General features: G+C 34.5%; 1 protein-coding gene across 1 annotated transcript in view; it reads right to left on the reverse strand.

Moving 5' to 3' along the window:
- The window catches only part of LOC107284443 (kinesin-like protein KIF27), a 23,848-nt gene extending 8,062 nt beyond the window's left edge, over nucleotides 1-15,786 (reverse strand). Inside the window, exons 1-11 of the mRNA XM_029283442.1 lie at nucleotides 15,448-15,786; nucleotides 14,976-15,176; nucleotides 14,607-14,788; nucleotides 13,285-13,418; nucleotides 11,951-12,106; nucleotides 11,346-11,551; nucleotides 10,124-10,206; nucleotides 5,006-5,166; nucleotides 4,399-4,604; nucleotides 3,086-3,283; nucleotides 2,362-2,469 (exon numbers count right to left, since the gene is read on the reverse strand). Of these exons, the coding sequence (XP_029139275.1) occupies nucleotides 2,362-2,469; nucleotides 3,086-3,283; nucleotides 4,399-4,604; nucleotides 5,006-5,166; nucleotides 10,124-10,206; nucleotides 11,346-11,551; nucleotides 11,951-12,106; nucleotides 13,285-13,418; nucleotides 14,607-14,788; nucleotides 14,976-15,167 (1,626 nt within the window). The 5' untranslated portion in view covers nucleotides 15,168-15,176; nucleotides 15,448-15,786. The remainder of the gene's footprint in view (nucleotides 1-2,361; nucleotides 2,470-3,085; nucleotides 3,284-4,398; nucleotides 4,605-5,005; nucleotides 5,167-10,123; nucleotides 10,207-11,345; nucleotides 11,552-11,950; nucleotides 12,107-13,284; nucleotides 13,419-14,606; nucleotides 14,789-14,975; nucleotides 15,177-15,447) is intronic.
- Nucleotides 15,787-16,042: the final 256 nt, after the last annotated feature.

The following is a 16,042-nucleotide window of genomic DNA, read 5'->3' on the forward strand; positions in this document are numbered from 1 at the left end:
ACCCCCAGGGGGAGGGCCTTCTCTGTTGGAGCCCCCACCCTTTGGAACGAACTACCCCCAGAGATCCGGGTGATTCCGGATCTCCCCTCCTTCCGCCGCGCCCTCAAGACATGGCTATTTAAGCTAGCCGGACTGGCCTAAGGGGTATTTTAATTTGGTTTTAAAATAATTTTAAAAAGAAATGGCCAATAATGAATATATTTCATTTTAATCACATTTTAAATTTAGTATTATTGTATTAGTTATCTGTTTTAACTGGCTGTAAGCCGCCCTGAGTCCGTTAGGAGAAGGGCGGGGTATAAATTTGATAAATAAAATAAATAAATAAATAAATAAAATCAACCAAAAGTAAGTCACACTCAACTCAGTGGGACATACTGTAATTAATAGCAGAGGACTATTTAATTTAGTCAGGCCAAATGGAATACCTCATAAAACTATAATTTGTTCATATACTAAAAAAAACACCTTTTAAGTTATAAAATCAAATCTGACAGATACAAGATAAATCAGTACATCTTGTGATTGCAAAATAGTATGCACAAAAACACATCGCAGTGTTTTTACAAACAGAAATATGAACATAGATGTTTAAAATTTTGTATGTGTATATTTTTAAAGATTACAAATGTATCAACATACAATTCCACAGGGAGAGCAGAAAAGGAACACAAGAACATTGCATTGGTATGTGCTGAAGAGAGGGAATGGGGAGTTGCATAGCTTGTCCTCCTGCTGAGGGATCAGAGCCAGCATTCAGAAAGAGACAGGAAGTGCAAGTGCAGGTAGTCCTTGACTTACAACCATTCGTTTAGTGACCATTTGAAGTTACAACAATGTTGAAAAAAGTGACTTATGACTGTTTTTCACAGCTACGATTGTTGCACCATCCCCCTGGTCATGTGATCAGAATTTGGGCCTTTGACAATTGGCATGTATTTATGACAGCTGCACTGTCCCTGGGTCATGTGGTCACCATTTGTAACCTTCCCAGTCAGCTTCCAACAAGCAAAGTTAATGGGGGAAGCCAGAGTCACTTAACGACTGCACGCTTCACTTAACAACTGAAGTGATTTGCTTAACAACTGTTAATAGCGGTCTTGCTTAGCAATGGAAATTTTGGGTGCAACTGTGGTTGTAAGTCGAGGACTACCTGTAGGTAGAAGCTTTTTCAGAAGAACAGTAGAAGTAAGAGGCAGAAACAGCTCTATGGCTGTGCCAGCAACCTGCTACGGTAGTACTGGAAGCAAACATTTGTCCCCCACCCATAAATGAAATGCCTAAATGCCAGTAGCAGCTCCGACCTGTTATAAAGGATACCTGGCCGAAAAGCCTAGAACAGGGGTAGTCAACCTTGGCTCTTTTAGGACTCGTGGACTTCAACTCCCAGAATTCCTGAGCCAGCTAAGCTGGCTCAGGAATTCTGGGAATTGAAGTCCACGAGTCCTAAAAGAGCCAAGGTTGACTATCCCTGGCCTAGAACATACTAGCTGGCAACCAAGAGAATGGTTATCTGGGAGGCTGAAGAGCATTTTAAGCTAAGGAGAAAAGAATTTCAGTTTTTCTGTACACCATAACTGGGAGAGTGGCTAAGGGCAAGACTAGTTAAGCCCTGATATTACGTAAGATAGACCCTAAGTTGCATCAGAAAATAAATGCTATTTTTGTATTAGAAATCCTGCTTTACAAACAAAGAAGCCAGAACTCCTTTGTTTGAGGTCTGTGCCATCTACAAAAAAAGAATCCATCACCTGCTTCTAAAAAAGCAATTTACTGTATAGTATGATTAATCATAATAAACTTTTGAATTATTCTTTATTCTTAGTTAAAAAGAAAAATTTCTCCATAAGATAACAGAGTTCTAGGAAATCATACTGGATAGGGGCTAAAATGGAAAACAAGATTATCTGCAATCCTGTAAATGAGAAAAGATTGATTGCATGATAAATGATTCACACAACCTCTTCTGACTGGTAAAACTAAGATTTTGTTTGCCTAAAAAAAATTCATAATCTTCTTTGATTTATCAGTGAAGCATTTTTTTTCAAGTGTATCACTTTTAGTTTAAAAGACCCGCAATCCATTTAGAGTTTAGAAAAGCTGTAACAATACTACATTTTGCCAAGCTTTTAATTGTTAAATCATTTTATTACATTATTAATGTTAATCTTTTATTATTATTTTTAACTTAGCTGCCTAAAATACTTCTTAGAGGAGAAAAGCCAGGTATAAGTCACAGAAATTAAATAATAAATAAAGAGTTGCAGCATTCCAGGCATTTAGTAGTTCCATGTTATGGATAGAGTAGAACAAGGCTATCAAAAGCATTTCAGCAGACTAGCATTACAAAACTTCAATTGCCTGCAGTTGTTGGGGAGTCCCAGTTGAGTTTCTTTTCTTAAATGCAGCAATCTCTTCATCCTTTAGCTTTAGAATCTTCTCCTGCTGTTCTGTCTTTTGCTGAAGTTCCTGTAATTAAAGAAACATTTTTTATACATATTATTACTGGAATATTGGTATTTCAGTTATTTTGAAACATAATTTTTAGAGACACGAAGTATTATAATCCTTAACAGAAGACAATAAATTATCATATACAGTCATACTTTTCCTTTATATTTAATATTTATGTATCATTTTGATTAAGATTTTCTATACATAATCTGAGTTTGGTATACGTAATGGTTAACGACACCGTGCTAAAAACCAGGAAATCATGAGCTGTAGGCATAAACCCAGCTTGGTGACCCCGGGGTAATCTAATGGAAAACCATTTACAAAAAATATTGCCAAGAAGACTAAATGGATTTGCCCACCCTCAAGTAAATTCAGAATTAAAATACGATTTTAATTAGGAACCTTTTTGGAATTTGACTGTAATATACAATTTCTGACAATGTTCTTCAGTGAACACTGACATGCAGTTAATGTATAGTTTTGTGGAACTGTTTACCCATAAAATTAATACATTAACTATATGTTTATATTCACCAAATAAGTGTTTTAGAAGTTGTGTATTACAATCAAGTGAAATGAAACTATTGTCATTAAACATAGTAATAGTTTACTTATGAAAATCTTTTACCTTGATTTTTGATTGATCCTGCTGAATTCCTGCTTCCAGTATTTTCTTTTTTTCACTCTCCTCCCGCAATTTTTTCTGTAATTGGGCTTGTTGATTTTTCATGTGATTAATATTCTGTTCTAGTTCTGATCTACGTTTCTCATTCTGGGTAGATAATGATGCTAGATTCTTAGTTTCCTGCTGTTTTTGCTGTATGACCTGAAGTCACAGAGTACATTTTATTTAATCAATTACTGTTATCTTATGTTATATAATACTATTCTATTGTTTGGTTAGCTTTACAATTTGACTGTTTTACTAACTTGCTCCTTGTTTAATTATGGTTCATTGCATATGTGACTAGCTTTGGGCATTTTCAGCATAAGAGTGAACTATATATATTTTTTCTAAAGAGAAAGACACAAAATAAAAATAAAACGAAAATCATGTCAATGTCCTGGTACTTTGCACAATATTGAGTCCATCAATAATTAAGTTATCAAGGATTTTTATAGGTGGAGAACATTACTTTCAGAAAACAAATCTATTATTGGAAATGCTCCATAATTAATTTTTATAGCTTATATTTCTTAATATCTAGGTTATATATCAGTGATGGCGAACCTTTTAGAGACCGAGTGCCCCAAAACTGCCCCCCCGTCCCCGCTCCGCCCTACCCGCTGGGCCACCCACTACCTCCACGACCCGCCACAGATCACCAAGGCAGCCCAGCAGTGCCATGGTGGCCATGCCCTCTGCCCATGCCCCGCATCATCTGTGCATGACAGGCTGCAAGGGCGGAGTCTTGTCCCCGCTGCCCGGCTACCATGTCCTTGGCTGCGCTGCTTCGCATGGGCCGCACCCGGGGCAGCTCTCCTCCAGGAGGGCTGCTGGTGAGGAGGGGGCCGTGGGAGGAGGCAGGGCTGGGATGACGGTGCGTGTGCCCACAGAGAGGGCTCCGAGTGCCACCTCTGGTTTGCCACCACTGTTATATATGATATACGGAATTATTTGAACAAGAATTGAAGCATAGGGCAAATGAGCAAAAAACTACATTTCTGAAGAAAAGATCAATATTTGGGAGAGAGATTTAGATAGCAAGATAACAAAGCATTGTAGTAACCCCCCATTGAGCAGCTTTCTGATCTCCAGTTCATGTTCTAAGTTCCTTTGTTGCCGTGGCTATTAAATCTGTTCTACATCACACCAACCTAGCAATATTAATGAATTATGATAGTATCAAGTATCTACTCTCTATTTGAGAGTGAGGTGCGATATTTTATACTTTTTGTGGATTTTGCACAGGTTTTTATGAATTTCCCAGTTGCAAATACCTGAACTTTCAGTTTTGCTACATCCATCTTTTTTCTGAATTCTTTCTGTAATCTGGCTTTTTCAGCAATGTCCCTTAGTTCCTTGTTCTCTAACTCTTGCAGCTGCTTTTGTGTTTCTGCTAAATCAATTTTGGCCTGCTCTGCTTCATGCTCCAGCTGTGTTATTTTCAGAGAATATTGCTGGCTTACAGATCGAGCATCATTACCTTAAAAATAATAATTAATCATTTGTGACTTTTGGCATTGTAGCAGCTATTGTTATTATCATTTTTAAAAACCATTTAACATATTTATTACAAAAAAAAAGAAAATATTCAAAGTGATACTAAGGATGGTTCCTCATAAACATATTTTGTTCTCAAAACAACCATGAGGTAGATTAGGCAGCGAAATTAAAATAACTGGTTCAACATCATTTAATACAACATTTTAGATAAAAATTCAAAAACTGAAGATTGCTCCAATCTTAACAGATGGTGTACATTGACTTTAGGCTGCCTTAAAAAAATAATTTTTTGCACTGTACAGCAATAATTATTTCATATAAAACTTGGTTCTTTTCTTTTATATATTGATATTCAAAGCGTAACTCACAAAATACATTTACCTGTTTTGACCAATTCTTTAATAAGTTCTTCTTTCATTCTGATATTAAGGGTAAGTTCATTCATTTTTTGCTTAGCAGCAATAAGTTTTAGCTCTGAATTCTTTAACTTTTGTACATTTAGTATCTGACTTTTCTTGATCAATTCAATATCTGCACCTTTAAAGAAAGTATACTGTTTTAAGAACATATAACATATATTCTCAGAGAGACCTAAAATATTAGACGTAAGCCGTTTTGGGACTAACAGAACAAAACTAGGCTAAGTATATTATAAAATGAACTGTATTTCTGGAGAAGAGATTTTTTTTTAAATGTTGAAATCTATTTTATTTATCTATTGTTAAGTACAGAATGTTTATGAATGCTACTGATTATATATGAACGCAACTACAGGTAGTCCTCGACTTACAACAGTTCGTTTAGTGATCATTCGAAGTTACAATGGCACTGAAAAAAGTGACATAGCTATTTTTCACACTTATGACTGTTTCAAGATTTCCATGGAAATAAAAAATTTGTAAAAAAAAAAAAAAAAGATTTCCATGGTCACATCATCAAAATTCAGATGCTTGGCAACTCACTCTTATTTATTACGATTGCAATGTCCACAGGGGGGGTTTTCATATGAGCCCCTTCTGCAACCTTCTGACAAGCCAAGTCAATGAGGTAGCCAGATTCACTTAACTGTGTTACTAACTTAACAACTGCAGTGATTCACTTAACAACTGTGGCAAGACTTAACAATTTTTGCCCCTAAAATGGGGCAAAATTCACAACTGACTCACTTAACAACAGAAATTTTAGGCTCAATTGTCATAAGTTGAGGACTACTTGTATATGTATCAAATATATGAATGGGGATTTCATATATAGCATAGCGAGTTATTTAAGTTTCCAGGGGTAGTTTGAAAACTAATGGTGTGTACACTGGCCAATGCAGATAAACTTACTTAAACTTGTTAATGCAGTGTTCAAAAATAGCATACAGTAATATGGAGATGTGTATCAAAATGTTACTTATAATATGTTAATTTTTATTTGCTGGCATTCATAATGATTTACCATATTTATTGATTACAACTTAAAATGCTACATGTTTTAATTCTCTGTATAATAAAGTATATTTTAATATGTCTTTAAGCTTTACTGACATGTTTATATTATNCTGTTAGTGTTTTTAAGCACTTGTTTGCTTAAAAATATTTTTACTGAAAGGCAGAATATACTAAAATATTAAAGAGCAAATATGTATATTCTATGAAATTTAACATAAGTTAATATTATAATACAAATGTCATCCTCAATTATTAATTATGCATTACTTTGAATACAAGTCCATATTTCCAGAATCCCGTTCCCATTTTATTCTTTGGACTACGTAAGACACAATAATAATGGTATATCAATTTACCTTCTTTATCTGTAACAGCTTCTGTTGATGAAAGATTTCCAATTTCTGAACAGGCATTTTGTTGTACCTCTTTTCCTTCAGTTATATAGGTAGAAGGAGCCTGCTTCCGTGTCCATGTACGGTTTAAGGAACGTCTAATTAAAGCAGACATTTTTTAAAAAAAAAATTAAGCTTGAGATCACAAGTGTATTACAGGTAGACCTTGACTTGCAACCATTTGTTTAGTGACTTTTCAAAGTTACATCACTAAAAAAAAATACTTATGACAATTTTTCACACTTATGACCGTTGTAACATCCCCATGATCACGAGATCAAAATTCTGATGCTTGGCAACTGACAAATACAGTCGATGGGGAAGCCAGATTCACTTAACAACTGTGTTATTAACTTACTAACTGCAGTGATTCACTTAACAACTATGACAAGAAGGTTCATAAAATGGGGCAAAACTCACTTAACTGTCTCACTTAGCACCAGACATTTTGGGCTCACTTACGGTCATAAAGTTGAGGACTACCTGTAATTGTAAGTATTTTTACAGTGAAAGAATGTTTTATGAACAAAACAGTGCTGTGAGTATTGCTAGTAAATAAAAATGTGATATCGATTTTCTTTCTTTTTTTGCTATCTTGTTTATTGAGGATTCAAAGACACAGTTTTATAAGGACTGTCCCATATTACAGAAATAGAACTTTCTCCAGTACAGGAGACGGAGACTCCACCAATGGGTTTCCTTTGTCTGCCTGCTCTTGAGACCAAGTATCCAAAACTTGTCACGCCCCCTCCTACTGGTAATCCAGTCTTAACTTGGTCTCCGCTCTTGATGACTCGTTTTGGCTTGGCTCTCAGCTAGATCAGGTTAGATATTAATAATCCATTGGTGAAGTCTCNCTCTTGATGCTGGTGCAAAATCTTTTCTAGTTCTTCATCTAAGCATTTCTTTTTCTCTTCTAATTTCTACATTGAACAGAAATGATGCACAAATTTAGCTCTTCAATTATACTAAATTTAATACTAAGCTTTAATACTAAAACTAGTTTAAACAGTGCTTATTTTTCAATGGGTTAAAAGTTCCAACTGGCATTTATAGTGTAATTCTATGCACATCAACCAAAAGTAAGTCACACTCAACTCAGTGGGACATACTGTAATTAATAGCAGAGGACTATTTAATTTAGTCAGGCCAAATGGAATACCTCATAAAACTATAATTTGTTCATATACTCAAAAAAACACCTTTTAAGTTATAAAATCAAATCTGACAGATACAAGATAAATCAGTACATCTTGTGATTGCAAAATAGTATGCACAAAAACACATCTCAGTGTTTTTACAAACAGAAATATGAACATAGATGTTTAAAATTTTGTATGTGTATATTTTTAAAGATTACAAATGTATCAACGTACAATTCCATTGCCTTTGACAATTGGCATGTATTTATGACAGCTGCACTGTCCCTGGGTCATGTGGTCACCATTTGTAACCTTCCCAGTCAGCTTCCAACAAGCAAAGTTAATTGGGGAAGCCAGAGTCACTTAACGACTGCATGCTTCACTTAATAACTGAAGTGATTTGCTTAACAACTGTTAATAGCTGTCTTGCTTAGCAATGGAAATTTTGGGTGCAACTGTGGTTGTAAGTCGAGGACTACCTGTAGGTAGAAGCTTTTTCAGAAGAACAGTAGAAGTAAGAGGCAGAAACAGCTCTATGGCTGTGCCAGCAACCTGCTACAGTAATACTGGAAGCAAACATTTGTCCCCCGCCCATAAATGAAATGCCTAAATGCCAGTAGCAGCTCCGACCAGTTATAAAGGATACCTGTCCGAAAAGCCTAGAACAGGGGTAGTCAACCTTGGCTCTTTTATGACTCGTGGACTTCAACTCCCAGAATTCCTGAGCCAGCTAAGGTGGCTCAGGAATTCTGGGAATTGAAGTCCACGAGTCATAAAAGAGCCAAGGTTGACTACCCCTGGCCTAGAACATACTAACTGGCAACCAAGAGAATGGTTATCTGGGAAGTTGAAGAGCGTTTTAAGCTAAGGAGAAAAGAATTTCAGTTTTTCTGTACACCATAGCTGGGAGAGTGGCTAAGGGCAAGACTAGTTAAGCCCTGATATTACGTAAGATAGACCCTAAGTTGCATCAGAAAATAAATGCTATTTTTGTATTAGAAATCATGCTTTACAAACAAAGAAGCCAGAAGTCCTTTGTTTGAGGTCTGTGCCATCTATAAAAAAAGAATCCATCACCTGCTTCTAAAAAAGCAATTTATAGTATGATTAATAAATAATAAACTTTTGAATTATTCTTTATTCTTAGTTAAAAAGAAAAAATTCTCCATAAGATAACAGAGTTCTACGAAATCATACTGGATAGGGGCTAAAATGGAAAACAAGATTATCTGCAATCCTGTAAATGAGAAAAGATTGATTGCATGATAAATGATTCACACAACCTCTTCTGACTGGTAAAACTTAAGATTTTGTTTGCCTAAAAAAATTCATAATCTTCTTTGATTTATCAGTGAAGCATTTTTTTTTCAAGTGTATCACTTTTAGTTTAAAAGATCCGCAATCCATTTACAGTTTAGAAAAGCTGTAACAATACTACATTTTGCCAAGCTTTTAATTGTTAAATCATTTTATTACATTATTGATGTTAACCTTTTATTATTATTTTTTAACTTAGCTGCCTAAAATACTTCTTAGAGGAGAAAAGCCAGGTATAAGTCACAGAAATTAAATAATAAATAAAGAGTTGCAGCGTTCCAGGCATTTAGTAGTTCCATGTTATGGATAGAGTAGAACAAGGCTATCAAAAGCATTTCAGCAGACTAGCATTACAAAACTTCAATTGCCTGCAGTTGTTGGGGAGTCCCAGTTGAGTTTCTTTTCTTAAATGCAGCAATCTCTTCATCCTTTAGCTTTAGAATCTTCTCCTGCTGTTCTGTCTTTTGCTGAAGTTCCTGTAATTAAAGAAACATTTTTTATACATATTATTACTGGAATATTGGTATTTCAGTTATTTTGAAACATAATGTTTAGAGACACAAAGTATTATAATCCTTAACAGAAGACAATAAATTATCATATACAGTCATACCTTTCCTTTATATTTAATATTTATGTATCATTTTGATTAAGATTTTCTATACATAATCTGAGTTTGGTATAATGGTTAACGACACCGTGCTAAAAACCAGGAAATCATGAGCTGTAGGCACAAACCCAGCTTGGTGACTCTGGGGTAATCTAATGGAAAACCATTTACAAAAAATATTGTCAAGAAGACTAAATGGATTTGCCCACCTAGTGGCATCTCAAGTAAATTCAGAATTGAAATACGATTTGAATTAGGAACCTTTTTGGAATTTGACTGTAATATACAATTTCTGACAATGTTCTTCAGTGAATACTGACATGCAGTTAATGTATAGTTTTGTGGAACTGTTTACCCATAAAATTAATACATTAACTATATGTTTATATTCACCGAAGAAGTGTTTTAGAAGTTGTGTATTACAATCAAGTGAAATGAAACTATTGTCATTAAACATAGTAATAGTTTACTTATGAAAATCTTTTACCTTGATTTTTGATTGATCCTGCTGAATTCCTGCTTCCAGTATTTTCTTTTTTTCACTCTCCTCCCGCAATTTTTTCTGTAATTGGGCTTGTTGATTTTTCATGTGATTAATATTCTGTTCTAGTTCTGATCTACGTTTCTCATTCTGGGTAGATAATGATGCTAGATTCTTAGTTTCCTGCTGTTTTTGCTGTATGACCTGAAGTCACAGAGTACATTTTATTTAATCAATTACTGTTATCTTATGTTATATAATACTATTCTATTGTTTGGTTAGCTTTACAATTGGACTGTTTTACTAACTTGCTCCTTGTTTAATTATGGTTCATTGCGTATGTGACTAGCTTTGGGCATTTTCAGCATAAGAGTGAACTATATTTTTTTTTCTAAAGAGAAAGACACAAAATAAAAATAAAACGAAAATCATGTCAATGTCCTTGTACTTTGCACAATATTGAGTCCATCAATAATTAAGTTATCAAGGATTTTTATAGGTGGAGAACATTACTTTCAGAAAACAAATCTATTATTGGAAATGCTCCATAATTAATTTTTATAGCTTATATTTCTTAATATCTAGGTTATATATTAGTGATGGCGAACCTTTTAGAGACTGAGTGCCCCAAAACTGCCCCCCCCACCCCCGTCCCCGCTCCGCCCTGCCCGCTGGGCCACCCACCACCTCCACGACCCGCCACAGATCACCAAGGCAGCCCAGCAGCGCCATGGTGGCCACGCCCTCTGCCCATGCCCCGCATCATCTGTGCACGACAGGCTGCAAGGGCGAAGTCTTGTCCCCGCTGCCCGGCTACCATGTCCTTGGCTGTGCTGCTTCGCATGGGCCGCACCCGGGGGCGGCTCTCCTCCAGGAGGGCTGCTGGTGAGGAGGGGGCCGTGGGAGGAGGCGGGGCTGGGATGACGGTGCGTGTGCCCACAGAGAGGGCTCCGAGTGCCGCCTCTGGCACGCGTGCCATAGGTTTGCCACCACTGTTATATATGATATACGGAATTATTTGGACAAGAATTGAAGCATAGGGCAAATGAGCAAAAAACTACATTTCTGAAGAAAAGATCAATATTTGGGAGAGAGATTTAGATAGCAAGATAACAAAGCATTGTAGTAACCCCCCATCGAGCAGCTTTCTGATCTCCAGTTCATGTTCTAAGTCCCTTTGTTGCCGTGGCTATTAAATCTGTTCTACTATATCACACAACCTAGCAATATTAATGAATTATGATAGTATCAAGTATCTACTCTCTATTTGAGAGTGAGGTGCGATATTTTATACTTTTTGCAAATTTTGCACAGGTTTTTATGAATTTCCCAGTTGCAAATACCTGAACTTTCAGTTTTGCTACATCCATCTTTTTTCTGAATTCTTTCTGTAATCTGGCTTTTTCAGCAATGTCCCTTAGTTCCTTGTTCTCTAACTCTTGCAGCTGCTTTTGTGTTTCTGCTAAATCAATTTTGGCCTGCTCTGCTTCATGCTCCAGCTGTGTTATTTTCAGAGAATATTGCTGGCTTACAGATCGAGCATCATTACCTTAAAAATAATAATTAATCATTTGTGACTTTTGGCATTGTAGCAGCTATTGTTATTATCATTTTTAAAAACCATTTAACATATTTATTACAAAAAAAAAAGAAAATATTCAAAGTGATACTAAGGATGGTTCCTCATAAACATATTTTGTTCTCAAAACAACCATGAGGTAGATTAGGCAGCGAAATTAAAATAACTGGTTCAACATCATTTAATGCGTTTTAGATAAAAATTCAAAAACTGAAGATTGCTCCAATCTTAACAGATGCTGTACAATGACTTTAGGCTGCCTTAAAAAATATTTTTTTTGCACTGTACAGCAATAATTATCTCATATAAAACTTGGTTCTTTTCTTTTATATATTGATATTCAAAGCATAAATCACAAAATACATTTACCTGTTTTGACCAATTCTTTAATAAGTTCTTCTTTCATTCTGATATTAAGGGTAAGTTCATTCATTTTTTGCTTAGCAGCAATAAGTTTTAGCTCTGAATTCTTTAACTTTTGTACATTTAGTATCTGACTTTTCTTGATCAATTCAATATCTGCACCTTTAAAGAAAGTATACTGTTTTAAGAACATATAACATATACTCTCAGAAAATGTTAGACATAAGCCGTTTTGGGACTAACAGAACAAAACTAGGCTAAGTATATTATAAAATGAACTGTATTTCTGGAGAAGAGATTTTTTTTTAAATGTTGAAATCTATTTTATTTATCTATTGTTAAGTACAGAATGTTTATGAATGCTACTGATTATATATGAACGCAACTACAGGTAGTCCTCGACTTACAACAGTTCGTTTAGTGGTCATTCGAAGTTACAATGGCACTGAAAAAAGTGACATAGCTATTTTTCACACTTATGACTGTTTCAAGATTTCCATGGTCACATCATCAAAATTCAGATGCTTGGCAACTCACTCTTATTTATTACGATTGCAATGTCCACGGGGGGAGGGGGTTCATATGAGCCCCTTCTGCAACCTTCTGACAACCCAAGTCAATGAGGTAGCCAGATTCACTTAACTGTGTTACTAATTTAACAACTGTAGTGATTCACTTAACAAATGTGGCAAGACTTAACAATTTTTGGCCCTAAAATGGGGCAAAATTCACAACTGACTCACTTAACAACAGAAATTTTAGGTTCAATTGTCATAAGTCGAGGACTTATGGGGATTTCATATATAGCATAGTGAGTTATTTAAGTTTCCAGGGGTAGTTTGAAAACTAATGGTGTGTACACTGGCCAATGCAGATAAACTTACTTACCGTAAACAGTGTTCAAAAATAGCATACAGTAATATGGAGATGTGTATCAAAATGTTACTTATAATATGTTAATTTTTATTTGCTGGCATTCATAATGATTTACCATATTTATTGATTACAACTTAAAATGCTACATGTTTTAATTCTCTGTATAATAAAGTATATTTTAATATGTCTTTAAGCTTTACTGACATGTTTATATTATNCTGTTAGTGTTTTTAAGCACTTGTTTGCTTAAAAATATTTTTACTGAAAGGCAGAATATACTAAAATATTAAAGAGCAAATATGTATATTCTATGAAATTTAACATAAGTTAATATTATAATACAAATGTCATCCTCAATTATTAATTATGCATTACTTTGAATACAAGTCCATATTTCCAGAATCCCGTTCCCATTTTGTTCTTTGGACTACGTAAGACACAATAATAATGGTATATCAATTTACCTTCTTTATCTGTAACAGCTTCTGTTGATGAAAGATTTCCAATTTCTGAACAGGCATTTTGTTGTACGTCTTTTCCTTCAGTTATATAGGTAGAAGGAGCCTGCTTCCGTGTCCATGTACGGTTTAAGGAACGTCTAATTAAAGCAGACATTTTTTTTGAAAAAAAAATTAAGCTTGAGATCACAAGTGTATTACAGGTAGACCTTGACTTGTAACCATTTGTTTAGTGACCTTTCAAAGTTACATCACTAAAAAAAAAAACTTATGACAATTTTTCACACTTATGACCGTTGTAACATCCCCATGATCACGAGATCAAAATTCTGATGCTTGGCAACTGACAAATACAGTCGATGGGGAAGCCAGATTCACTTAACAACTGTGTTATTAACTTACTAACTGCAGTGATTCACTTAACAACTATGACAAGAAGGTTCATAAAATGGGGCAAAACTCACTTAACTGTCTCACTTAGCACCAGACATTTTGGGCTCACTTACGGTCATAAAGTCGAGGACTACCTGTAATTGTAAGTATTTTTACAGTGAAAGAATGTTTTATGAACAAAACAGTGCTGTGAGTATTGCTAGTAAATAAAAATGTGATACCGATTTTCTTTTTTTCTTGCTATCTTGTTTATTGAGGATTCAAAGACACAGTTTTATAAGGACTGTCCCATATTACAGAAATAGAACTTTCTATTAGCTATTCTGGAACTAAACTGCAATGTAGTTTAGATGGGCTACCTTTGTAAATATTTAAAAATTGCAATTATTGGGGAATAATGTCATAGCTAGGCTATAATAATAATAATAATAATAATAATAATAATAATAATAATAATAATAATAATAATAATAATAATAATAATAATAATAATAATAATAAAAGTTGGAAGGGACCTTGGAGGTCATCTACTCCAACCCCCTGCTCAGGCAGGAAACCTAAAAGGAAACCTACTAAATGATATAGGGGACAGAAATCAGAAAGATCCTGTGCTGAAGGATCTGCAGTGGTTGCTACTTGCCTACTAAGCAAAATTTAAAGTGCTAGTGTTTATCTTTAAAACTGTAACTAGCTTAGAACTTAACAAACTGAGGGACCATCTCTATTAACCTCCTCTTACTCAGATCAGCACAAAGAGGACCCTTTGAAGATCCCCCACAAGATGTTATGGAAAACATTGTGGACCGTTGGTTCAGCTTCTTACCGTCTACTATAAAATTATTGTTTCAAATTTAAATATATTTTCATAACATGAGCTAACAGATATACACATTAAATATCACAAGCTCTAAGGTTATATATGATTAAAAACATACCTAAATCTGAATCTCCTTCTAGTCTTGGCATTGTTTTCATCATCATCATCATCACTGTGATCAGAAAAGCAATAATGAAGGACTTCATCTTGCTCTTCTATGTGATCCAACATGATCTGATTACGGGTCTGAAATCCAGCTATAACTTTACTTAAGGAATACATCGGAGGGCTTGTGTGTACCTTTTAAATAAGTTTTAAAAAAATAAATATTTTTATCCAGGTTCTGTTTAAAAATTACTCAGTGGACAATGTAGGGCAAAATAACTTTCTATGAATCAAATCCCCATTTTGGGGGGGAGGAGGTTAACATATTTATTAACATATTTATTAACATATTTATTAACATAAAATATTTTTTCATATATACCTTTCGAGAATCCAATCTTAATGGTATGTTATTCATCTGCATCAAACTTTTAGTTAATGGGACACTATAGGGCCTTTTAGTTGATATTATTGCAGCTGGTCCATCCCCAGAAGCACCATTAGAGGCAGATGCTTTTGCCATTTTGTCCAATTTGTCATTTAGCTGGTTAATTATAAGTCGTTGCTCTACCATTTTTTCATTCTTGAAATGAAACAAAATTGCATTTATTAAACTACACAATTGCAGAACTTAAAGCCACTGAAATTTGGATTCAACTTAAATTTAAAATTGCAATGTTATATGCACTTACATGGGAATAGATCTTGATAACTCTAATTATAATGTTCTCAAACTGCATTTATGGTTGTAATATTCTTTTTTTGGTTCTTATCCTTGTTATTAAGCTATCATCTATAAGATTGATATAATTTTATATATATTTCCTAAGTAACTTGAAGAAAACCTAAATTACCTGTAACCTATTTGTATCTTGTGCTTCCTTTAATGATTCCAGATATTCACGATTTTCTTGTATCAGCTTTTGTATCTGATCTTGCAATATTTTTATCTCCAGTTCTTTTTCACTGAAGACTTCTGCATCTGTTGCAAGAGCCTGCTAGGTAATAAAGAGAGAATAGGATAAATGACTGAACATATGAAATGGAAAGTTCTCTAAACTGCATTGTGAGGTTTGCCACAAATACAAATGCTGCATTGTGAGGTTTGCTGCTGTAAGTACTGTATCTCATTAATTGTATATATTTTATCGTATATAACCCAAGTATAATATGCAAAAATTATAAACACATATTGTCTCAAACAATTGTGTATTTCATTTAAACCAACGAAGAAATTAGTAAAATTACTAAAAAAAAAAAAATCTTTGCCACTTTTTACATTTTGTTCCGATAGGGAAAATGACGTGTACTAATAGCACCCTGTTGTTTCCTTAAAATCATTCCTGCAAATAATAACATTACTTTGAAAAACATTCCTCACATTTCATGTACAATTTGAGATTTGAGCTAGCTAAAAAGAGAACTACCATGACTGGAAAGGAAATTGAA

The sequence above is a fragment of the Protobothrops mucrosquamatus genome, unplaced genomic scaffold (assembly GCF_001527695.2).
Source record: "Protobothrops mucrosquamatus isolate PMUCROS unplaced genomic scaffold, P.Mucros_1.0 scaffold91, whole genome shotgun sequence".
NCBI classification, from domain to species: Eukaryota; Metazoa; Chordata; class Lepidosauria; order Squamata; family Viperidae; genus Protobothrops; species Protobothrops mucrosquamatus.